This window comes from Rattus norvegicus, chromosome 18 (assembly GCF_036323735.1).
Source record: "Rattus norvegicus strain BN/NHsdMcwi chromosome 18, GRCr8, whole genome shotgun sequence".
Classification (NCBI taxonomy): Eukaryota; Metazoa; Chordata; class Mammalia; order Rodentia; family Muridae; genus Rattus; species Rattus norvegicus.
Genome location: NC_086036.1, coordinates 63,095,609 through 63,119,444, shown reverse-complemented (window position 1 = coordinate 63,119,444; position 23,836 = coordinate 63,095,609). Strand labels below are relative to the sequence as shown.

Here is a 23,836-nt window from a genome sequence, read left to right as displayed (position 1 = left end):
GAGAGCAGCACTATTTAAGAGGATCAGGAGGAAGCCTTGTTGGAGGTGGGCTTTGAGGTTTCCAAAGCTCAAGCCCAGTGTCTCTCTTCCTGTTGTCTCTTGATCCATAGGTAGATCTCACAGCTCCTCCTCCAGCACCATGTCCACCATGCTCTACCATGACGACGGACTAAGCTTCTTAAACAGTAAGCCAGCTCCAACTAAATGCTTTCTTTCATAAGAGTTGCCACGGTCATGGTGTCCCTTCAAGGCTGGTTGTACACTGTATCATCCTCCCAACCCCCCTGGGGATTTAGCTTGGTGGTTGAAAACTTGCTTAGGCCATGAGTTCAACTGATACCCCTCCCCATCAGAGAGCGCTAAAAAGCAGTAAAAGAATGTATGTATTTTAACCAAAACTCGTTCTTTAATTCATATATTTTTCCACAGGGGAGAAAAATGGGTGACACCTATCGTGCTCCAAATAGACCCCGAGGAGACTACTATGTGTCACTCACGGCCACACAGATACACAGCCAGACTAGAATAATCAATACCCGAAACTCTAGGAACTGCTCTCCCAGTTTTAGAAGGGCAGCATCTTTACGAGACATCACATGAGGAAAGAGAGGGAGGTCCTGAATCCAAAGCCCTTTCTTCAAGCTCTGTCATATAGAAACCAGGGTCCAGGGAGGGACTGCTCTACGGTCCTACTCTAGAGCCCATGGAACTTCTAGAGCTATGCACAAAATGCCAAGCAAAGAGTTTAACTTTTCTAAGGTAAAGATGAATGTCTTATATTCAATCTTGCACAAGATGGCCCAAGAAGACAAAACAACTCTGGCCTTTGGTGAAAAGAGACACCCTTGTAAAGACCCGGGTCTCTTCATCTACTTTGACCCCAGCAAGGGGTGTGTGTCGGTGTTACTTACTGAACACTGGCAGTGAACGGAGTCTGACACAGCTCACCTCTTACCCTGTGCTCTTAACATACGACCCTGGGTGGCATGGAAGGCACCGCTAAGTTTTAGAAGTGGGGCAAAAAACTTTCGCAGATCCCTCTGGAGGTAGAGGCAGGGAGGGTTTCTGGGCATGTGCTATTGAAAGTAGAATTTCTGACACACACAAACAACGTGGTTGTTCAAATACGCTGGGCCCATGGGAAGTGACACTATTAGGAGTCACTTGTTGGAGGAAGTGTGTCACTGGATGGGCAGGCTTTTGGGGGCTACTAGTGGTCAAGCTCCACCCAGTGCAGAAGATAGTCCCCTGGCTGCCTTTAGATCGAGATGTAGACCTCTTGACTCCTCCAGCATCATGTCTACTTGGATGCTATCATGCTTCCCGCCATGATGATAATGGACTGAACCTCTAAAACTGTAAGCCAGCCCCAATTAAATGTTGTCCTTTATAAGAGTTGCCTTGGTCATGGTGTCTGTTCACAGCAGTAAAACCCTAACCAGGACACACACACACACACACACACACACACACACACACACACACACACACACACATACACACATTTTAAAAAAACTAAATAAGATTATTAAATTAAAAACCCAGTGCTGGGATGGGTTACCTCCTTATAAGGTGTGGCCAGGGAGATCCCTGATGCCTTTAAAACAATACAGGCTATTGCCACTGTTGCTGGTTGCCCACCAGACTCCATGGCAAACCCCTAAGGCTGGAGATACCACATGCTTTGGTTGAAGGACTTAAGAGAAACCAAGTTGAAACTGATCTGGAAGCTGCCCTGTTGTCACTAGCTTTCACAGAGCTAGGAGGTGCAATGGAGGCTTCTGAGGGGAGAAATGTCAGTGGTCTTATTTGGCTGCAGACACTGTAAGCATCTTACCAACCTGCCAGGCAAGATGTGCACACTTTCTGACTGGATTTGAGGCCCATTGAACAGGAAGAAAAGTTATATATAGTGTCACTGACAGTCTATGGCTGGGGCCATTGTAGTCCCAAGTAAAGAAGTTACTATTGTTTCAGTGAATGTGCATGATTTACCTGTCAAATTGCCTTTTAAAATGTTTATGTATGGGGCTGGAGAGGTGGCTCAACAGTTAAGAGCACTGACTGCTCTTCCAAAGGTCCTGAGTTCAAATCCCAGCAACCACATGGTGGCTCACAACCAATGTGTAATGGGATCCGAGGCCCTCTTCTGGTGTGTCTGAAGACAGTGACAGTGTACTCATAACATAAGAGAGTAAATAAATTTTAAAAAAGTTTACGTATAAGTCTATAGAACTTTGAGGAGAGAGATTTCTTGTTGTAGTGGATGACAGTTACTGAGTATCTTACAACTAGTCTAAGCACCATTGTAAGTGAGAATAAGTGAGCATGCCCTAAATGTGGTTCATCATCCCCTCTAAGGCTCAGGGAACAGAAGAAGAGGGAGCAGAATGAATTTCAAGGTCAGAGGAAGGGGCGGAGCTTGTGAAATTGCTATCTTCCAGGTATGACCTGGTTGATTTGTGTGTGTGTGTGTGTGTATGTGTGTGTGCGTGTCACACACTCACATACACACACAATTATGGAAAAGAAACCTACAGAATAGTCTAATAAAAAGATTATACATACATTATAAAAAAGTGGAGGCTCTTCTGTATCCCTAAGGAGACATAAGAGCTGGGCGGTTGTTAAGTCACAGTGAAGAGAATTGAAGCAATCAACTCACATCCCTAAAAATAGAAAGATCTCTCTCTGGGCTTGGGAACTTGGGGTTCCCCATCTACCTGCCTCCCAGCAGGACTGTGATCTCCTTCCTGGCCTCCTCCTCCCTGTGGTGAGTTACTGGGGTGTGCCTCCAGAAGAGAGCGCTCACCTGTGTGAAGGGAACCGCTTTCGCAACTCAGAAACAATTAAGTCTTCTACTCGGTGATCTGTTTCTGTCACAAGATCTGCAGCAGATGTTTTCGTCGAGACGTGTTTTTCCTCAGTGAGGGCCTTTCTGATGATCTGAAATAAACCACAGAAGGCAGTGAAGTCTGCAGGCCCCCTCACTGGTCTCAGCCTTCTTAGGGGACTGCCTGGCCTTGACCAGGGCCTGGACTTTCTCCTCTCCTCCTTCACTGACTCATGGCATCTCACCCGCTTCCCAGGGTTCTTCTAGGAACCTTAACCATCAGACCTTACTCCTCGGACTCCCCACCTGAAACTCTCTCTACATTCAAATTCCACTTGAAGCTCTACCTTTGAAACAAGTTTTCTCTGGAAGAGAAAAGATTTGAAAAAGGCTTGGGGTGTCATCAGCAGGAGCCCCCCCCCAAAAGATGGTAGAACACAGGTTTGCTTTTGAGAATCCCATGATTTCACACACACACACACACACACACACACACACACACACACACACACACACACACTATGCTTGTGAATACAGGCTACAAACATGCTCAGGAGAGCTGAGCTATGCCATAGGAATTGAGGCTGAGGCTGTTGTATGCAAAAGAGCACCAGCCACCTACAGGGGCACAGCAAAAGAAAGGACTGAAGGATTCTCAGGGACCACAAGTGTAGCCTCTACAGCTGGGCAGGCTGCCAGGACATCTGGATCGAACCCACTATGACTAAGGCCTAGGTTGGCACCATTTCTGCTGCCCTGGTGTAGTTCCAGGAACCCCTAGAGACCCAAACAGGAAACCAGAACATAGTCAAGCCATCACTGAATGCTTCAGGAGGATCAGTGACAGCTTGTGGAAGAAAACGACACCTCCAGTTCTGTCTGGGCTGTTTTCTTCATGTCTGTCTGTCTGTCCGTCCATCTGTCCAAACCTGGATAAAAGTGAAGTCAGGGTACCTAAATAGAATTGACATATTCCCTCCAGAACCAGCTACCTCCCCAAATCACATCTCTCTTGACTTGAGTCCAGTCTCCGGAATCTTCATAAAGGTGGAAGGAGAAAAAAATGATACACAAAGTTGTCCTTCTGTCCCCACGTGTGCATCATGGGACACATCTGGCCCCACCATATGCACACACATACTAACTTCATAAAAAAGTATGACCCAGACTGGCTACTCAGACGTGACACCCTTTACCCACTGTGACACTTGGGGGGCATCTGAGAAGCACTACTTGGCCCTCAGTGTGTACCAAGGATGCCAAGGCGAAGAGGTCTTCAGTGGGAATGAGTTACAGTTTACTTCCACATTCTGTGCTTGTCTGTCCATCTGTGCGGGCACACATGAGCCACAATGTATGTGGGAAAGTCAGAGACAGACAGTTTGCGGGAGTTGGTGTGTCCCAGATATAAACCCAGGCCCTCAGGGTCCGTGGCAGGTACCTCTACCTGTTGATCCATCTATCTGGCCCACAAATGGAATCTTAAAAAACAGAAACAAGACATCCAGCGGTCCCTACACTCCACATTCCCTGGTGGTATTTTGGCTAAGCTCCGCCCCACAGTTGTCTGGCAACAGCCAGGCACGCCTGACTATAAAGAGGCTGCTTGCCCCCTCCTCTTCCTCTTTGGTCTTCTCTGCTCTGCTCTCTTGCCCTCTTCCCTGCCCCATCTCCCCCTCCCCCCAACACACACACACACACACACACACACACACACACACACACACACACACACACACACACACACACACGCTCGCGCTCATGGCCGGCCTTTCCCCTCCTCTACTCTTCTCTCATTAAACCTCTCCACGTGGAACCATGTTGGCTGGATGTGCTTTGTCCGGACTCGAGCAGAAGATTTCTACCGCAACATTCCCTGCAGCAGCTCTCTCCTGCTTAGCCTCAATGTTCTTCCCAGACGAGCCTACCTAGGTGGTACTGTTTTTAATCTGGGCTGCAAAAATAAACAGATATGTGGGACAGAGATTTGAAAATGATGGGTAATACAAAAGCCCAAGAGATCAGCCCAGTCCATTCGCTTCAGCTCACCCCTACTGGTCACATCCTGCCAGCCTCCTCCTGCACTGCAGGGTTTCCTGTCTTGAATGTGCAATATCCTGCCCATTAGCATTATGTTAATTCTCTGACAACACCGATTTACACACAGCCAGAGCCATCTCCACAGGTGCTCATAGATTCAACACTCTCCAAAGTCTCTCCCACGAAGCCTGACACCCTTCAGGAATTTCAAGGTCTAGGCCAGTCCAGGCAGGCTACTTGGCACTGTTGTGTCTCTTACTCAGTGTATGGGTGCAAGTGTAGCTGGGTAACGTGCACGCTGTGGTGGGGTTGGCAGGGGAGAGGGATCCATCTCAAGAGTCTGACAGGACGACACAGCTGCAGAGCTTCTGGAATCCTGTTCAAAGAAGGCTGGTTTCTAGGTTGGGGTCTGAAATCAACATTCCTGGCAAGTTCCATTGTGGTAAGAGGCCAGGGCAGTTTTCATACCTCGGAGCAAGGAGGGGCACCAGGAGGCTGGGACAGTCTTACACAGTCTTACTTGGCAGGTAATGTGTGTGTTCAAGTGTGTGTGCACATAACAGAAATCTCCATTTTGAACCAGTGCCTCCTGGGACCTGCTTAAGAGGAAGCAGACGCGGAAACCAGCTGGTTATCCCAATTGCACACCCCCGTGGCCTCCACACAGAAGCTGGATGGAGGATTTAAGACAAAGATTAGAAAACTTCTGAAGACTCCCCAGTGGCTTCCTACGGCTGCCCAAACCCCCGAATGCTGCACGGCTCATCCTGCACAGCCCAACATACTTAAGTTGTTCTTCATCCGTTTCAGATTTCCCTGCTGATCTGTTTCTATTCAGGGCCTCTCCACAGCCTGGCCCTCAACCCATCCCTCCTTCTCACCTTCTGTTGTCTTATATGGCTAGTACTTGGCTGTGTCTCTTCATTGCAGTATGAGCTCTTCTACAGTTTGTCTAGCTGCCTATGTGGAGCTGCGCCTGGCATACGCTAACTGTGGAGGAACATAAGGCCCAGGGGCTGCTGGAGTGATTGCTGCGGCCTCTCTCCCAACAGGACCACCAATGTCTGCGTGAACACTAGCTACCCCGTGTCTGTTCTCTTGGCTCTTCCTCTGGTCGTGCTAGCGAGGGTTCCAACGTGCCCAGAACCTACTATCCTCTGGACTTTCCTAGAACATGGCCTCATCTACTATTCTGCTTTCAAAGCCATGCTCAGTCTGCCTTAGATACTCACCCCACCATAGCTGACCAGCTGTTACCTCCATAACCACACATTTCCCCAGCATAAAGCATAGATGGCCCTCACTACCCTGGGTGGTCAAGGTCCCAAGGGAGGCATGGGGCACCTTTCTGAACTTGGCCTTAGACGTCTATCTCCCCCTTTTCCTTTTAGGAACAAAGCCCCCATGTTTCAGAACGGCCCATAGCTGCCTCCAGAGGTTACCCTAAATTCCCCCCTTGTACTCCTGGGCGTGGCAAGCCCTGCTTCTGAGGTATGAATGGAGAACCTCTGTTATCTTTGGTGCCGTGTCCTCGAACTTTCCCTTCAGTGCGTTTCCTCCTTTCTAGAGTTTGTGATCCTTGCTAATGACAGCCAGGGTGGTCACAGGAAGAGGCCCTAGGCATGGGACAGAGAACCTTAACTCCTGGGGGGTTCCACAAGCAGAGCCACTCACTGGACCATGCACGTACTGCACATCATCCTGCTCTTGCTATAGGGGTCTGAAGAGCTTCAAGATTGGCAAGTGCCTTGTCTGTCATGTACACCCTCACTCCTATGTTGTCACTCTAAGGGTGGTATCCTTCGACGAGGCTTTCTTTGCCAGATGTTCCCGTTTGTGGTGGCTCAAATGAGAACGGCCACCATAGGCTCCTATATTTGAATGCTTGGTCACCAAGGAGTGGAACTGTTTGAAAGATTAGAAGGATCAGGAGGTGTGGCCTTTTTGGAGTAGGTAGGTTTCGAAAGCCCAACAGTTCTAGAGTTTCTCTGTGTCTGTCCGTGGATCAGGTTGTAGCTAACAGCTACTCTTCCGGTGATGCCGAAGCCGCTGGTACTGTAAGCAAGCAAAACAGTTAAATGCTGTCTTTCATAAGAGTTGCTTTGGTCACGGCGTCTCTTCACAGCGATAGGTCAGTGACTAAGACATCCTTCTTCTGACTCAGCCAGAGAAGCACCCCCTCCACCAGGGGCCTCTCACAGAGACCAGCATTTGTGCCACAGCACTTCAGCACAACGCAGCCCAGGGGTTCTCCAGAGCACTTGGTGAGGACTCCTTCATTCTATGTCCACCTCCCACAGCAGGTGTGAGCCTCTGCAGGTGAGCCTTCTCCATGAACACTTGCTGAGAGAGCAGATAAAGATGTCTCGCTGTTGTATGCTGAGCTGCCTGCTAACCACACCATACGCTGAGCTGCCTGCTAACCACACCGGAAGGCTTTAGTTAGAACACTTGGGATGCCATGCCTAGCCCCAGGGAAAGTTAACAAGCTTGGCTTTTCAGTCTAAAAGTCCTGCCCCCCTAGTGTGAAGCTCAGGGATCACGTGGGGTTGGTTACTATGACCCAAAAGCCTCTATCCACACACCAGGCCTCACCTCACCACAGGTTCTATAAGAGGGGTACGATACTTTTGTTGTGTTATTGTGGATGCCCTAGTGAATAGAGCATGCCTGTGCCTTCCAATAATGGGACAGGTATGTCCCCTTACCTAGTATATCCCTTCTATCAGGTCCTGGCTTCATACTAATCCTTGTATATGCCTTCTTCCTGTCCTGCCCTTGTTTTTGGAGACAGAGTCTTACTATGCAGTCTGGGCTAGCACTGAACCGTGCTCCTTCTGCTTCAACTTCTGGAACATGGGGATCCGGATGAATTCGGTGAGGTTACTAGCCTGTTGTTTCTTGCGTGGCAAGCCCTTCAGAGCCAGCCTGAACTGCATTAGGCCGTGAGGCCACCCCAAGTCTCTCGCTGGTCCCTCCTGCATGATCCTCTCATCTGCCTCTCCAGACACAATGTCCCTTTCAGTTATAATGACACCCCTAGCTCCCCTGACCACAGGTTTGCTCTCCCAGTCACACTGTAGCACATTTAGGCCTTGGCTAAGCCCTCCTTCTGAGTCAGTGGCTGGTAGCCATAGCATTTGACTACTAGGGGGAAGGGGGAAGGGACACTGACCGTCTTGTCTCTTCCCAGGACTGTGTGCTTTTCAAGGCAGCGAGTGAGCCTTGCATCACAGCAGCTCCAGCATAAGCTCATCCTCCACAAGCAGATAAAGCTCAGCAAGCATCATGTGGACGGTGCCAGCCCTGTGGACCCACACCTGGGGCAGCTACACAAAGTCACGTACCTCAGCCAGTGAGTCAACGACTGTGGGCTCAGCTACCTTCTTGCTCTCGCCCATTTCCTATTGCTGACAGAGTAGAGACCTTTCACAACCAGAGCTCTGAGTTCGACAGCCACTTGGGGCCAGAGCCACAGTGTCCTTGTTTACAGCAACAGTGGCATCTGAGACACGGTGGCATTGCTTTCAGAGTTCAGGCCAGGCGCCTGTGCTGACTGGTAACACTCCAACTCCCACTACTCTGGCTTTCATTAGAACATAAATCTGACAAGATTTAATGGCTTATGACCAGACATTTCACATACACCATATGCAAATGTCAAATAGGAACCTAAACTCCGAGGTTGAGAAAATAATATCTACAAATAATTTATAAACTTATAAGTATATAAATAAGTTAAATATAGAAAAATAATATAATACATATAAAATATATAAAAGTAATGATGTAGCTGGGACTAGTTCTATACATTAAAAGAAAAAGGGTGCAAAAGAATTTCAACTCTTAACTCTTAATCTTCACACACTGAGAGGAAAGGTGACAGAATGTTTTCAGCCAAGCGGTAAGATTTAAAAACCTGCCACCCTGCTCCGTAGTCATAGCTAAGCTGCAGTGGGATATGGGGGTGCATGCTGAGTACCAGCTAAAGCCCTTTCCCATGACTCATTCCCCCGTAATCTTAGAGACTTTAATCATTCTGCCAGCAACAGGTTAGTGTGTACTGTTATTTTCAAAGCCCTTTTCTGTGACTCCTTTCCCTTTACTCATAAGATAGCTTAATAATTCTACCAGCAACAAGTTAGCGTGCACTTAAAAAAAACCTCAGAGGTACTATCTACAGCACGTGATTCAGAGACCTTCTGGCATGACCTTCTCCCCTGTCCAAAGAGCCCTCGGTTAATATTTAATATATAAAATGTGTACCTAAGTCGCTGAAGCCTGAATTCTAAACTCTAAAAAGAAAGGTTTGCATCTCCCCTAGTGTCAGACCACCTAAGCCAAGAGCCTCTCCTAGCCAACTGTGCACCTCCCTTTCTCACAGCCTGGCGGCTAACTGACACCCCTCCCCCACCACAGTCTCACCTCAGGCTTAGGCTAAGGCTCTCAGCAGCTCCTGGATTCTTATCTATTTCAGCCACGCCATCTTCATATGCACCTTTGCCTGACCTTTTGTGTCTTCTCCTCCACCCCACACCCCCCAGCCCATCACCTCGATCCTCTTGAAGATGCAAATTAACTGTGAGTCTTTCAGGAAGCTGCCCCCCTGAGGCTCTCTTAGGACCTCCTCTGTGGTCTTAGGACACGCTTCTATGACTAGTATCCATCCACGGCAGAGGGATATGGGGCAGTGCTCATCAGAGACTAGGAGTAAGCAGAGGCGGCCACATTGGGATTGCTGAGATCCTGAGACTGACCCAGTCTGTAGAAACCAAAGCCTCCCCTCAGCTGAAGTCCCTCCTTGACTCCAGGCTAGCTAAGAGTCAGGCCAGCTAAGGCTGGGCCAGGATCCCCTCTTCTGCACCCCACTTGGTTCCAGTGTTAGGATGAACTTAGAAGGGGAATGCCTGGAACTGGTTATCAACTTTTCACTCTTCCAGCTACATGGCCACGCCCTCCCCTGCCACACCCTCCCCTGGCCCCAAGGACTTATCACCGGCACAAGGCAGAGCTTCCCCCATTTGGGTTAGCAAAGGACCACCTCACAGACTCAGGTATCAGAACCCGCTCTCCACCAGCTTTTCCTCAGGTGACACCAAAGAGGAATTCCACCAGGCTCTCTACTTGCCAGAAACCAAAGGCACCAGACACAGACATAAGTCTTTCTCTTCTTAAAGGTGCCCCATTTTTCTCAGGAAGCTTTTGTTAGCAAAAGGAGTATGAGGAACATGAAGACGGGGATCCAAAGTTCCCGAGTCCTTTCCCCACTAGGGGGAAAAAACCAAACAAAATTAAAGTTAAATAGAATTTGGGGCTGGGGTGAAGGTTCAGTCAATGAAGTGTTTGTCATATGAGTGTGATCACCTGAGTCTGCGTTCCCGCCACCAACATACACACCTGGGATCCAAGAACCAGGGAGACGAAGACGGGGGGGGGGGGGGGGGGGTGTGTGTGTGTGTGTGTGTGTGATGGTGGCGGGCGCGCGCGCGTGTGTGTGTGTGTGGGGGGGGGGGGGGTTCCTGAGGCTTGCTGGCCAGTCAGTCTAGCTTAGACACTGAGAAATTCTGTCTCAAAAAATACAACATTGGTAGAGTGAGATAGAGAGATGGCTCAGGGGTTTATAGCATTAACTGTTCTGGCACAGGACCCAGGTTTGATTCCCAGCATCTACATGCAGTTAACTTCTGTAACTCCAGGTCCAGGGGATCTAGCGCCCTCTCCTCGCCTTCTTCAGCACTGCACTCGTGTGGTGCACATACATGCAGGCAAGACACCCACGTACGGAAATAGAAAATCTTAAATAAATTACAGTGGGAGGCAGCAGAGGAAGACACCTGACCTCAGCTTTTGTTTTCAAATACATACACATATCTTTGTTTTTTTTTTCATTTAAAGAAAAATCTGAATAAAGGAAATGAACCAGAAGAAAAAAAACAAGGAGGAAGATGAAACTCAATACTGACACTGAGGGGATAAAGATCCTGAGGTCAAGACCAGCCTGGGCTACATAGTAAGACCCTGTCTCAAAAAAAAAAAAAAAAAAAAGGGGTTGGGGATTTAGCTCAGTGGTAGAGCGCTTGCCTGGGAAGCGCAAGGCCCTGGGTTCGGTCCCCAGCTCCGAAAAAAAAGAACCAAAAAAAAAAAAAAAAAAGAAAAAAAGAAAAACCTAAATATATGAAAAGAAACACACCCCCTTTATCATGACTTTGTATATAAGGGAAACAGCTGGCTTCGAGGGTGGGGTCAGGATACTGGAAAACCAGCACAGCTTCCACAGGGTGCCTGCCTGTCAGTGCTACTGACCTGTTGCCTCACAGGGACCCTTACCTACTGATGGCTCTACATGTGGTGCAGAAGTTTCAGAGTTCCCCTCACAGGCTGGCTCCTGAGAAAACGGGGAATGGTGGGGGTGGAGGACAGTTGTAGACTAACTCAGGGGCTGACTGTGGAAGTGTGAGATCACTACCCTCTTTCTCCGTACTTCCTTTCATGGTAAATGTCTCCGTCCAGCCCGGGCAGGAGAACGGAGTCCATCAGAGGAAGACTTCATACAGGGGCATTTGGGACTCTCCCAAAGAGAAGAGCAGGAGCCCAAGGCTGGGGTCATGGCATCCTGTGGGCTGCCAGCTGACAAGCCTCCTCCCATTCTACCTCTAATGCTCGGCTGGGAAATCCACTGGCCGTCCATGGGCCATAAGCTCAGAACGCTCCCACACGTGCCGCACCTGCAACTCATTTTCTCAAGACACCGTCCTGGGTGATCCCTGACTTTCAGGCTCAAATCCCTGATATCGCTCTAATACCATTCCCTCACGACCCACATCCAACCCAAACCGTCACGTCAGGCTTTGAAATCAATCCTTTATCATCCATCACCTTTCTTTACCCAGCTCAGTCATATTAGGTAGGATCGACACAGCAGCCAGGTAGGCTGCAGCTGTAGAGTTTCAGACAGGACTCCAAACCGCACCTCACACATCACATTCAGAGTGAAGGCTACACACAGACCTTGAGTTGCTCAGCCGGTATTGCCTGGTGAACAAATTTCACTGATTTAGCACCACGGTTTAAAAGTAAATCGTATGCAAAGAAGCAAATAAATATTGAAAAATCATTTTTGAACTATAGTCTTACCTCCCCAGAATCCCCTACCCCCCCTTTTTTCTGCAATCGGGCAGAAGTCAGCTGTAGATCTGACCTTGTCTCCTGGATTCGAAACCCAGCCCCCCTCAGACCCGGCATCAGCTGGTACTGAAGTGGGTACGAACAATTTGGGCAAGAATCTAAGTACAGATATTTAGGTTACATGAGACCTATCTGTGGCGTGTACGAGCACAGCAGTCTGTAAGTTATTGTTAGCTAACCTATAAAGGGATGGCTCTCAGAAGTGTTCCTCCTGTCCCCCACACCGTTTGGCCTGGCCTGCTGCTACCAGCACTTGGCACAGAGAGAGGAATATGCCTGTATAGGACAGCTGGCAACGAGAAGGGTACTGATAGGCTAGAAGAGAGGTTTTAAACGCATGCAGCCGGAATCGAAGCCTGCTTAACATCCTTCATGTTACAAGTAATACGTAAAGGGTTGGGGATTTAGCTCAGTGGTAGAGCGCTTGCCTAGGAAGCGCAAGGCCCTGGCTTCGGTCCCCAGCTCCGAAAAAAAGAACCCAAAAAAAAAAAAAAAAAAAAAAAGAAACAAGTAATACGTAAAAAGTGGCCGCATTAAAGAAAATCCGAAGTTTTCAGTTGATGACATCTGTGAAAATTTCAACTGTAGCGGCACAATTTTTCTAAACTATCGGGAATAAATTTCAGTTTTGCAATAGGAAAAACTGTTTACCTTTCTATTCCCTTGTGGGAAACACTACAGTGTGCAGGCATTATGCTGTACGGCTATAATCCCAGTACTGGGGGAGGCAGAGCCAAGGGGATAATGAGGCCAACCTGAGCTAAATATGGAGACCCTGTGAGGAGGGAGAGAAGGAAAGAACAGAAGGAAAGAGGGAGAAAATAATGTAAGGACTAAGAGTGTAGCTCTATGGTAGAGCATGTGCTAGAGGCCCTGGCTGGGGTCCCCTGCAACACAGACAGACAGATGGATGGATAGACAGACAGACAGAGGCACTTCTGAAGGGAAGAATGACTCCAGCAGGCTAGGGATAAAGGGAGAGTGGCTCAAAAAGAAGGTAAGGGGGAGAACAGGGAGACTGCAAGGCAAGGGGGCACCCCTGAAACAGGAAGGTCTCTCATGATGTAGTAGAGAAAACTTGGGAGCAGACAGTGTGGTCCGGAGACACTAGGCATGCCTTGGGAGTTCCCTGACCTTTTATCACTCGGCACCCAGACCCTCAGCTGGTAATTGTGAGCAGCCCACAATGAAATGGTAGGGCGTTGGCACAGGTGGAGCATGTGGCTAAGGAGGGCGCAGAGAGGCCACTCACCGTCTCTCCTCCGTCCGCAGGCTGCCTAGCTCAAGGCTGTTTTCTCCAGTCAGGACTGGTTTACTAAAGAGCATCATTTAAAGACTCTTACCCTCTTTTCACAGGTTACCATGACCTTGTGCGCCTTCGCTCACTCTCAGCCTTTCCCTCACTCAATGCCAGGCAGGCAGGAAGCTGCATAATTCCCTAGAGGGAGCCTAGAGCCCTGAGCTTCCTGACCAGACTCCTAATGTCAGAATCTTTATTTGACTGCCTCTTTTTTTTTTAAGCTTTTTTTTTTTTTTGTGGTTGGGAAATTGCAAAAACAATCTCTTTTAAGTTAAAATTTAGAAAACCCCTTGGGAACTGTGCGTGTGGCGCTGCGAGCTTCCAATGAGTGTCACTGAACACTGAAAACCACTCAAGCCTCTATTTCTTTAAAGATTTAAATCTGAGAGGCCAAGGACCTATCACTCCACTCACCAGCTTTTACACAGTAGTGCCTGAGTCCTAAATGTGCTTCTCAAAGGCACCAGGGGGAAAAAAACAACACAATGTTGTAGTGGAACCTTAAAGTTCCTGCACACACTGACAAGGCTCTCTAAAAGGATGCTCTGAAACAGGGAAGGCAAAGAGGGTTGTCAGTTCCGGCTGACAGAGGATCTACTTTCCAGGAAGACTATCTGCCCTGAGCTTCATGCTTTATCAGCTGTCAGGGAAGGGCCTTTTTCACTGCATATTGCACAGGGTAGTCTCAAAGCATTTGTTCTGCTTTTTGCTGTGTTGGGGATGTGCACATCTCTAGCTATCACTGTACCACTGGGCTCCATCCCCAGCACCCTGATATTTTTAAATACAGGCATTTCTTTAGAGTCTCTTTAGATACACCTGAATATAATGCTTTTTGGATATAAGCCTTTCTGTCCACAGCACTATTGTAACTCCTGCCCCCTCCCCCAAGTCAGCAGAGCACAAACACATGTTCTAAGGAGCAGAGCACAGAACGAGCCCTCACTTAAACGGGGCCTGCTCTGACGGTCTTGGGGACATCTGCACATTTACTCCACTAATCTTGTAAATTCGGCGCTGCTTTTAGAGACGGAGGAACAGTGAGAGAGCGAACACAAGAACGAAAAAGAAAAACAGAGGCGCCACAGTTAGTTTTCAAACCCAGTCTGGTTTTTTTCAGCTTTGCGCTGGTTTCCATCCTTCCGGCAGTCTAACGAGTTCCTCCTGAACTCGGGTCGGTGCCAGTCACTCCCTGGAGGCGCTCTCAGGCTGTGAGCCTAGGCTGTCTGGGCTCAGGATGCCTGGAGAAGGACAACCAGCTGCAACCCAGCCAGAGCTCCACGCGCCTGAGATTGAAGCAGGGAACGCCCACAACTTGGCTGCAGGATTGATCCTTAAAAAGAAACTGCGGTATTCTAGCCTCGTAGGGACGTTTGTGATCCAGGTGACTCAAACGCCAAGGTCAAGAACCCAGCGCTTGGTCATTCCATCGCCCAATGAGGAGTGCATCCCTCATGCTTTCCCGATGGCTGCGCCCTCTACCCTGTGGTGCTGACCCCCCTTCTCCCCAAGCAAGCCTCCCTCCGCTGCAGGGGGTGAAGGGCCAGAGAAAGGTGAGTCCTGAAACAACACAGGCCCTGTCCTTGCAACTCACTCCGCTCCTGCCCACGTGCCCGCAGCACGCCCACGCCGCCCATCTAGGGTGTTCCTTGGAGCTCTGAGGGGCTGGACGCTGCCACCGCACTCACTTGTCCCGCACGCAACGCCAACTGCACGGCCACCTCGAAGCACTCGTCCCAGGGGCCCACGCCCTGCACCAACTCCTCCTCTTCCTCGCTGTTCGGCTTCATCGTGGTTTCGCCGGGCCCCGCCACCCTCTGCTCTGTTCCGCGTGCTGCGGCCGGCTCCCGGCTCCCGAACTGGTGGCCGCCGCCAGCACCGGAGGCTCCGCACGGTCCCCTCGCCTTCCCGCCAAGCCGTGCGTCCTCCAGCGCGCCTTGCAGCAGGAAGGCCCGCAAGGGGCTGCAGCCCAAGTAGGCGCGCCTCGCGCCCCGCCCCGCCCCCGGCTCCCAATTCAAGCCCTTGCCCCGCCTTCCCTTTTCCAGACCACGCCCTTCACCACCAGCCCCGCCTTCCACAACAGGCCCCGCCCTGCGTTCTTTGCCCCACCCCCACTGCCTTCCTAGCCCAGGCCCTGCCCCGCCCCACCTCTGCGTCCAGTGTAGTGCTAGCCCCGCCCTCTCACCGCCTCCACTTCTCGCCCCGCCCCGTCCCGCTCCCCCCTCCCTACTCCATGCTCGCCCCGCCCATCCACGCGCCAATCCAGGCGCACTTTCCAGCCGGTCCTGGCCAGGTGACTATTGGGAACCCTAGGTGGGCACCTTTAGTCCTTGGCCGCTGGCGAGGCCTCGGAACTCATTCCTGCGGGCACGTATAACTGCCGCGTCCCCAGGTGTGAGGTGCGTGGGAACTGCAAGCCAAACAACAGGGGCCGTCCCTGGGTTTTGTAAACTGTTTAAACTCCAAACTTGTGTGGAGCCCTAGCTATGACTGTGATTGGAATTTCTATAGCGAGGAGTGACCTTTTTAACCTTGAAAACGATTCCACGCCTATTGTGAAATACAAAATGCTAGGAAGGCATTTCCCCGGAGTGTTCAAGAGTTAAACTTTATGAGTCCCTCTATCCACCGCTTTTATAAAAGTCGACCCATATAAAATTATTCCGGAGTGTCACTTCTCAGTCTGGGAGGACTTTTGTGTAAAAACCTTGACGGGACTTTATTTTTCTAAGTTAACCTAAGGATGGAGGTAAGCCCTTTTAGCTAGGGTCAGCTTCACGACCTACCTCGTCCTATGACACGGAAAGGAGGACCCAGGATTGCTGAGATCAGTATGTGGCCGCTAAAGGCATTTTCTCCTCCATCTTTGTCCATTTTTCCCCCGTAATATTCAAGAGAAGAGTGTCGGACTACTGAAAACGCTTGAAACTGCGTTGAGTTGTTTCTTTTACAAACGAATCATGAGGCAGGTGAACATGGCTCCGAAAGTGTACGCTGCATAGCCCAATAAACTGAGGTCCATCCTTGGCATCTACAGGGGGGATGGGGGGAAGAACCCACCCTGAAAATTGTCCTCTGACTACATGCACAGTGGTGTGCCGTGTACACAGGTGTGTACAAAAATAAATACGCGTAGTTTTGAAAAAATTGTATAAAAAATGAGGACATGACCACCCCAAAGCGTGGTTCAAATGAGGGAGAGCACAGCCAGACTGAACCAGGTGAGCAGACTGAACCAAGACGGTGTGGGGTGTGTTGGGAGTGAGAGCAAGGGGATCCCAGAAGAGCCAGCCAGGAGCAAAAAGAACCAGAGAGATCCTGTAGCCAAAATGACTGAGTTATATAGGGAAGAGAAGCTGGGGGAGGGGAAGCTAAAGCCCAGTTCCTGGAAGGGAGAGGTTTAGGGTAGCTGGTGGGGTGAGGACTGCTCAGAGGAGCCTCAGGTACTGAGTGAGACTTGTCCGGGTTTATTTGAAAACTAACAAAATTTTTAAAAGTGGTAGGTGTTGCATTGCTATTTTTCATTGGAGATTAAAAGGAGGGATGATAAGATTTGACTTTGGCTCTTTCTAGCTCCTCTCCCCCGTCACTCCGCTCAATCTAGAAGCTCAGTTATAACGGTATAAAATTTTTATTATAGATAGATAGCAACCCTCCTGCAGAAAACATCGGTAACTTCTTCGTCTAACTGGCAAATCTCTTAAGGTATAATAGTGTGTTTTGTGACAGGTAGGAAGATTGGGCGACCAGCCAGGTCTCTCTTTTTTTCTTACCTCCATTCAAATATACAATGGTCTTTGTGACTATGATTTGAGTTAGTGGCAGAACTCATGCCTAGCCTGTGAGGGGGGATTGGATTCTGTCCTTAGCACCAAATCAAAAATAAATAGATAGATAGATAGATAGATAGATAGATAGATAGATAGATAGATAGACAGATAGATAGAGATATTCATTCATGCCCCAGCATAGCCTCAAGAGAGTAATATGCTGTGTGCCAGATAATTGATATTTAATAAGTCTAAATTACTTGCCTTGGATGCTTGAGGCCCTAAATTCAATCCCTGGCATTACAAAAGTTAAATAAATTAGTAAAAAAAAAAAAAAAAAAAGGGCTGGAGAGATGGCTTAGTGGTTAAGAGCACTGACTGGTCTTCCAGAGGTCCTGAGTTCAAATCCCAGCAACCACATGGTGGCTCACAACCATCTATAATGAGATCTGATGCCCTCTTCTGAGGTGTCTGAAGACAGCTACAGTGTACTTATATATAATAAATAAATAAATCTTAAAAAAAAATCTGTTACTCACTGAATACTGAAATAGCACACCCTTTCTGGGCCAGGCATTGTTGGTACATGTCTTTAAGGCAGACTTTTGTGAGTTGAGGCCAGGCTGGTCTACAGAAGTTCCAGGACAGCCAGGGCTACTCGGAGAAACCCGGTCTTGAAAAACCAAACCAAACAGACAAAAACAAACAAACGAAAGATCACACCCCTTCCATGTCTAAATGACAGTCTCAGTGGACATGTGAGACAGCTCTCCACCTGCTTCCTGCTCATGTGTTGCCGAGTACAGAAGCTAGAAGCCATGTTAATCTCAGCAAGCCACATGTGCTTGCCCTGTGCTCTGTCTTGAAAACCTTTTTCAACTTCCCTTTCCTTCGATGTCCCCAGGGCACACCCTTAAACGTGTGCTTTGGTCACCAGGAGGCCTCATGCAAAGTGCTTGGCAGGAGCCCGAAAGCCGGGGGATAGCCATGTGCAAGAACTCCCTTCCTGTCCTTTCTGAAGCAGAACAAAGGCTAAAGAAGTAAAATGCCAGGTGAAAGTTTCTTCTATCTGCTTCTCTGACAGGTTACACTGAAACCAGATACTATGTTCCAGGGCTACATAAATCAAAGAATCTGGCCTGTCCAGTATATTCATTTTTTAGTTGTTTTCATCTTCTTTTTTTTTTTTTTATAAAGAAAATGCCCTACAGTTTTGCCTTAGTCTGGTCTCCTGGAGGCATTTTCTTTTTTTTTTTTTTTAAGATTTATTTATTATATATGAGTATACTGTAGCTGTCTTCAGATACACCAGAAGAGGGTATCAAATCTCATTTACAGATGGTTGTGAGCCACCATATGGTGCTGGGATTTGAACTCAGGACCTCTGGAAGAGCAGTCAGTGCTCCTAACCACTGAGCCATCTCTCCAGCCCCTGTTTTCATCTTCTTAACACATACCTAGAAGTGGACTCCTCATAATGTCTGACTATTAATAACCTTATGTATACAAAGCCACGATCTGGGGCTGAATTGCATGATGTCTCCCCACACCTGCCGGTCTCCCACCACCACACTCACAAATCACCCAGGAGTTGATGGTCCATGGCTTTAAGCCCAGCACTCAGGAAGCAGAGGCAGGTGGATCTCTGAGCTCGAGGCCAGCCTGGTCTACAGAGTGAGTTCCAGGACAGCCAGGGCTACACAGAGCAACCCTGTCTCATAGACATCTGTCTGCCTCCCAGAGCGCTGGTGCCACTACCAGCCAGCTGAAAACAGCTTTAAAGGGGTAATTCAGTTGAATTGGAACTGGCCAGGTGGGTCTTCGATAGGAACAAATCTTGGAGCCCCTTTGTAGCTCTTCCCTGGAAGAGTCATGTGTTAAATAATTCTCCTAAGGGCTAGTTTATTTCTCACTTCTTTCTACTAGAAAACTAGAAGTATTTTTCTTCCGGGAAAATCTCCCATATCGCTCCTCCCCCCAACACTCCAACACAGAAGAGGGCTAACGTGGTCATCAGCCTCTTTCCTGCTGAGTGTAACTTCATCCAGGATTCTCCCTGAGAACTCAGTAACAAACCTTTCCTGGACTTGCCTTACACCTTTGCTCTGCCCTGCAGTCAGTCACTCCTTGGTCTTCCAAATCTAAAGATCTTGGATGCTGTGAAATGGCCCTTTAATTGTGGTCACACCTACATTCTATTAAACTTGAACTATTAAGGCCTGAGTCCTCTAAACTTTTCATCTGTAATTGTTCATGATGACGTCAATAGAAATTAACAATGCTAACGTTGCATTTGACACTCTGTGGTCCACAGACTCAGTTCTATGGCATTGTAGCTCTCTCTGTTTCCCCACAGTGAAGTTGACTTTCTTGCCTCCTTTTCTCCTGATAGAATGAAAACAGCCTGCTTGCTCTCAAACAATTCAGACATGTTCATGGAAAGCAAGAACTCTGTTTTAAAAGAAAAGTAGAGGGCTGGAGAGATGACTCAGTGGTTAGGAGCACTGACTGCTCTTCCAGAAACCCTGAGTTCAATTCTCAGCAACCACATGGTGTTTCACAACCATCTGTAATAGGATCCGATGTCCTCTTCTGGTGTGTCTGAAGCTACAGTGTACTCATATAAATAAAAATATTTAAAAGAATAAGTAAAAGAAAAGTAGAAAGTAGATTATTCTGACGAAATATGAATGACCAGACTGGTGTGTTAGTTTTTGTCAGTTTGACATAACCTAGAGTCTTCTGGAAGGACAGAACCTTAATTGGAAAATTCCCCCGTAAGACTGGCCTGCAGGCGAATCTGTGAGGCATTTTCTTGATTGGTGATTGATGTGTGTATTAGGGTTCTCTAGAGCAGTGGTTCTCAAGATGTGGGGTGCAACCCTTTGGGGTTGGACAACTCTTTCACAGGGGTCACCTAAGATCAGTGGAAAGCACAGATATGATTTATACCAGTAGCAAAATTAGAGTTATGAGGTAGCAACGAGAATAGTTTCATGGTTGGGAGTCACTACAATATAAAGAATTGTATTGGGGTTGGGGATTTAGCTCAGCGGTAGAGCGCTTGCCTAGCGAGCGCAAGGCCCTGGGTTCGGTTCCCAGTTCTGAAAAAAAAGAAAAAAGAAAAAAGGAATTGTATTAAAGAGCTGAAGCATCAGGAAGGTTGAGAGCTAGTGATCTCTATGACTCTGGTCTCTTGTCCCACCCCTCAAGCGCCTGGGATGCCTGCCACACTCTTTGGGTGGAATATTCCACTTTGTTCTTCAACCTTTTCTCATGCAGACATCCTGTTGATGGAAGCTAGGAGCTTGCTTCCCTAGTATCATAGACAGTCTTGAGACCTAACTATTTCCAGAAGAGCTATCCTGCACTTTGACACCTCTTTGCTCCTGTCAGGGCAGGTTGCCTGGTTAGAGCCTCAGCCCAAAGCCTCTCTGGCTATGTGATGGTCCTATATCTACCTCTTCTGACTCAGGGCCACGGGAGGAGAGGTCAGGTTGTGTCGGTACACCTCCCTCTGCTATTCTAAAGATGGGAGGAGAAAGACCACTGACCCAAATTATCATGGCCAAGTTAATTAAAGCAAGCTTTTTTAAATTAGTGTACATGAGCTATGTTGGCATTCTGTCTAAGCTGCACTCCCACAGTTACCTGGCAACAGCCAGGTGTGCTCTGCCCCATGGTTACCTGGTAACAGCCAGCTATGCCCCACTATAAAAGGGCCTGCTTGCCCCCTCCTCACTCTCTTTGCTGTCTTCTCTTGCTCTCTTCCCTCTAGCTCTTCCTCTCTTCCCCTTTGTCCCTTCTCTCCCCATTCCCTTCCCCACTTCCCTCCATGTGATCAAGGCTGGCCTTTATTCCTCTCCTCTTCTATTCTTCTTCACTCATTAAACCTCTTCATATGGAACCATGTTGGCCTGCTGTGGTTTGTCCAGAGGCAAGCCAAGATTTCTACCCCAACAGGCTGCCTCCCACTAGGGTGGAGTTTGGGAGGTCAGTATTGCATTTGAGGAAGACAAGACTTTTCTAGAGCTCAGGGGTAGGGGGATTTGACCGGTAAAATAGGCAGATTTACAGGAGCAGAAGATGATAAGTTAGTCCTAAGGACCTCCTGAAACAAAGGTGGACTTAACAACAGGTAGTCACAACAAGGTACAAGGTAGTCATAACAACCCTTTTGAAACAAAGGTAGGGTTGCAAGATGATTATAAACTTTTTGAAACAAAGACACAGTTGCCATTCCTGGAAGAGGCAGTACAGACCACTTGTTGGTAAGGTTACAGCTGGGGCATAGTCCTATCCTTGAGAAACAGAGGTTTAATCATAAACAAAAACAAGCCTAGTTTGCCTTTAGCTTACGATGGCTTTTTAGCCTAGAGTGGAGGCGAGGCAGTCTGGTTCTTCATCTCCATCCTAGATATGTTTTAATATCCCGTGGTGCTGGGAATAAAGCCAGGGTCTCATGTGTGCAAGGAAGATGCTTTCCTCTTGGATTTTTGTTGTTGTTGTTATTTTGTTTTCTTGTTATAGGTTGACAACAAAATGAAGAGGAAGGTTCAGAAAGGTTCAGAGAGCTCCCAGAGAGTTTCCCACACCGTCTCTTATCTTTGTCAGTTTGCTTATTATATTCTTTATCAGAGCTGTACTACAAGACTTGGCTCTGTTCGGAGTTCTTCCTCCAACCAATGCCTGCCCCACCCTGCAGGGTGGGTATGGTGGCTAATCTTGGTTGTCAACTTGACCACATCTGGAATGGAATCAACTAAAACCTAAGCTGTGAGGGAATTCCCCACCCCCCTCTCTCTGTCTCGTAACAGAGTTCCCCCGGTTGTCCTGGAACTCGATTTGTAAACCAGGCTAGCCTTGAACTCACAGATATCTGCCTGCCTCTGCTTCCAAGCGCTAGGATCAAAGATGTGTGATCATGCCCAGCTGAGGAATTTTCTTAATTCGATCATTCATAAATTGGGGCCACACCTTCTGGTGGCAGCCTACATAAAAGATCCAGGAAGAAGGAAGCTGTTGTTGTAAAATTATAAATAATAAAAAGCTGTCTTTCATCCCCTACTAGGTCCGTTACCACAGCGCCCCAAGATATCTGCTAGATATCTTAGTCTCAGTCAGCAAAGCCTCTCACCCGCTTTGCTCCATCCCATATCACACTGCTACCTCTCTCTGAGCCTGGCAGCAATCTCTCTACCTACCTAGTTCCCAAGGCAGGTTTCCATGCCAGAAACGCACATCCCAATTCTGTGGCGGCTTAGTACTCTTAAACCGCCACATACTCTTAAACTTAATTCACCACAAGAAAGAACACACACCACAATGACCTCTGATCCAATAATTGATATAATTGCCCACCTAAACATACAAAGCCCTGTACACATCCATCCCTTAAGAACATTCATAACAACCTGTAAAGGTACAGTGTGGAGTCTTAACGTCAGCCTCCATGTTCTCTCCCTATGGTGGCTTCTCTGGAGTCCCCTCCCCTTCCTTCAAACTTTTCTCCTGCCCATCCTTCCTTCTCGTTCAATGACAGGCCTCGTTCTACCCTGTATCTTCCTCACCTGTAACATCATCCCACAGGAAGCTTTTTTTTTTTGCCCTCTTGCCCTCACTCTTATAGGCAAAGCATTCTACTGCTGAAGCATTCTTTTTTTTTTTTTCTTTTTTGTTGATATTAGGACCTGCTTCTTTTTTATTCTCTAGTTGTTTTTTTTTTTTTAAAGATTTATTTATTTATTCCATGTATGTGAGTACACTGTCACTGTCTTTGGACAGACCAGAAGAGGGCATTGGATCCCATTACAGATGGTTGTGAGCCACCATGTGGTTGCTGGGAATTGAACTCAGGTCCTTTGGAAGAGCAGTCTGTGCTCTTAACCACTGAGCCATCTCTCCAGCCCTAGGGCCTACTTCTTTTCTTTTTTTTTTCTTTTTTTTTTGGTTCTTTTTTTCGGAGCTGGGGACCGAACCCAGGGCCTTGCGCTTCTTAGGCAAGCGCTCTACCATTGAGCTAAATCCCCAACCCCTAGGGCCTACTTCTTAAGACTAGCTGAGACATGTAGCTCTGTGGACTGAATAGCTACTGGTTTCTTGGACTTCCTGTTGGTAGACAGTTATTGTTCGACTAGCTGGACCACACTGCAGCCTGTAAGCCACTCTAATAGCTCCCTCTCCCCCCTTTTTTAATTTTTGTTTTTTTGAGACAGGGTTTCTCTGTATAATAGCCCTGGCAGTCCTAGAACTCACTTCGCAGAACAGGCTGGCCTCAATCTCACAGAGATCTGCCTGCCTCTGCTCCCAAGTGCTGGGATCAAAGGTGTGCACCACCACGTCAGGCTATAAATCCCCTTTAATGTATATTTTGCAGCTAAAATGACACCATTTTTGACTAAAGCAACCATCCAAAAGGTCTGAGACTGGCATGTCAGCAACTTGAGTCAGTAGAAAAGTCCAGGAATTCAAGGAATGCAAAGGACCCAGGGTTCATGTCCACAAGAATTGGAATCTGTGAAAGGCACAAATTTGCCTTTTTCCTTTAACACCCTCCCCCCGCCCACACACACATACTCCACACCTGCTTGGTTCTAGCCAGGGCTGCAGTCCCAAATGTGACCAAGGGCTGATTAAAATCTCCATAGAGTCTTTCAGTGTTCTGGAACTCTAACACATACACACACACACACACACACACACACACAC

The 23,836-nt window shown here is 48.1% G+C and overlaps 1 protein-coding gene and 1 long non-coding RNA gene across 4 annotated transcripts in view; one reads left to right on the top strand and one right to left on the bottom strand.

Moving 5' to 3' along the window:
* The window catches only part of Impa2 (inositol monophosphatase 2), a 31,120-nt gene extending 15,788 nt beyond the window's left edge, over positions 1 to 15,332 (bottom strand). The window contains exons 1-2 of one of the 2 annotated variants that reach the window (NM_172224.1): positions 15,047 to 15,332; positions 2,813 to 2,946 (exon numbers count right to left, since the gene is read on the bottom strand). In NM_172224.1, coding sequence (NP_757378.1) covers positions 2,813 to 2,946; positions 15,047 to 15,148 — 236 coding nt within the window. In that variant the 5' untranslated portion in view covers positions 15,149 to 15,332. Of the gene's footprint in view, positions 1 to 2,812; positions 2,947 to 8,048; positions 8,187 to 15,046 lie in introns of those variants that run through there. The other variant, XM_039096608.2, reaches the window with a different exon arrangement.
* Positions 5,056 to 12,838, top strand: LOC120098339 (uncharacterized). Of its 2 annotated transcripts, XR_005496531.2 has the most exons (5): positions 5,056 to 5,315; positions 5,457 to 7,192; positions 7,668 to 7,750; positions 8,067 to 8,228; positions 10,769 to 12,838. It is a non-coding gene; the product is annotated as an uncharacterized LOC120098339 (long non-coding RNA). The 2 variants fall into 2 exon arrangements; XR_005496530.2 differs by lacking the exon at positions 5,056 to 5,315 and having other exon boundaries at positions 5,381 to 7,192.
* Positions 15,333 to 23,836: the final 8,504 nt, after the last annotated feature.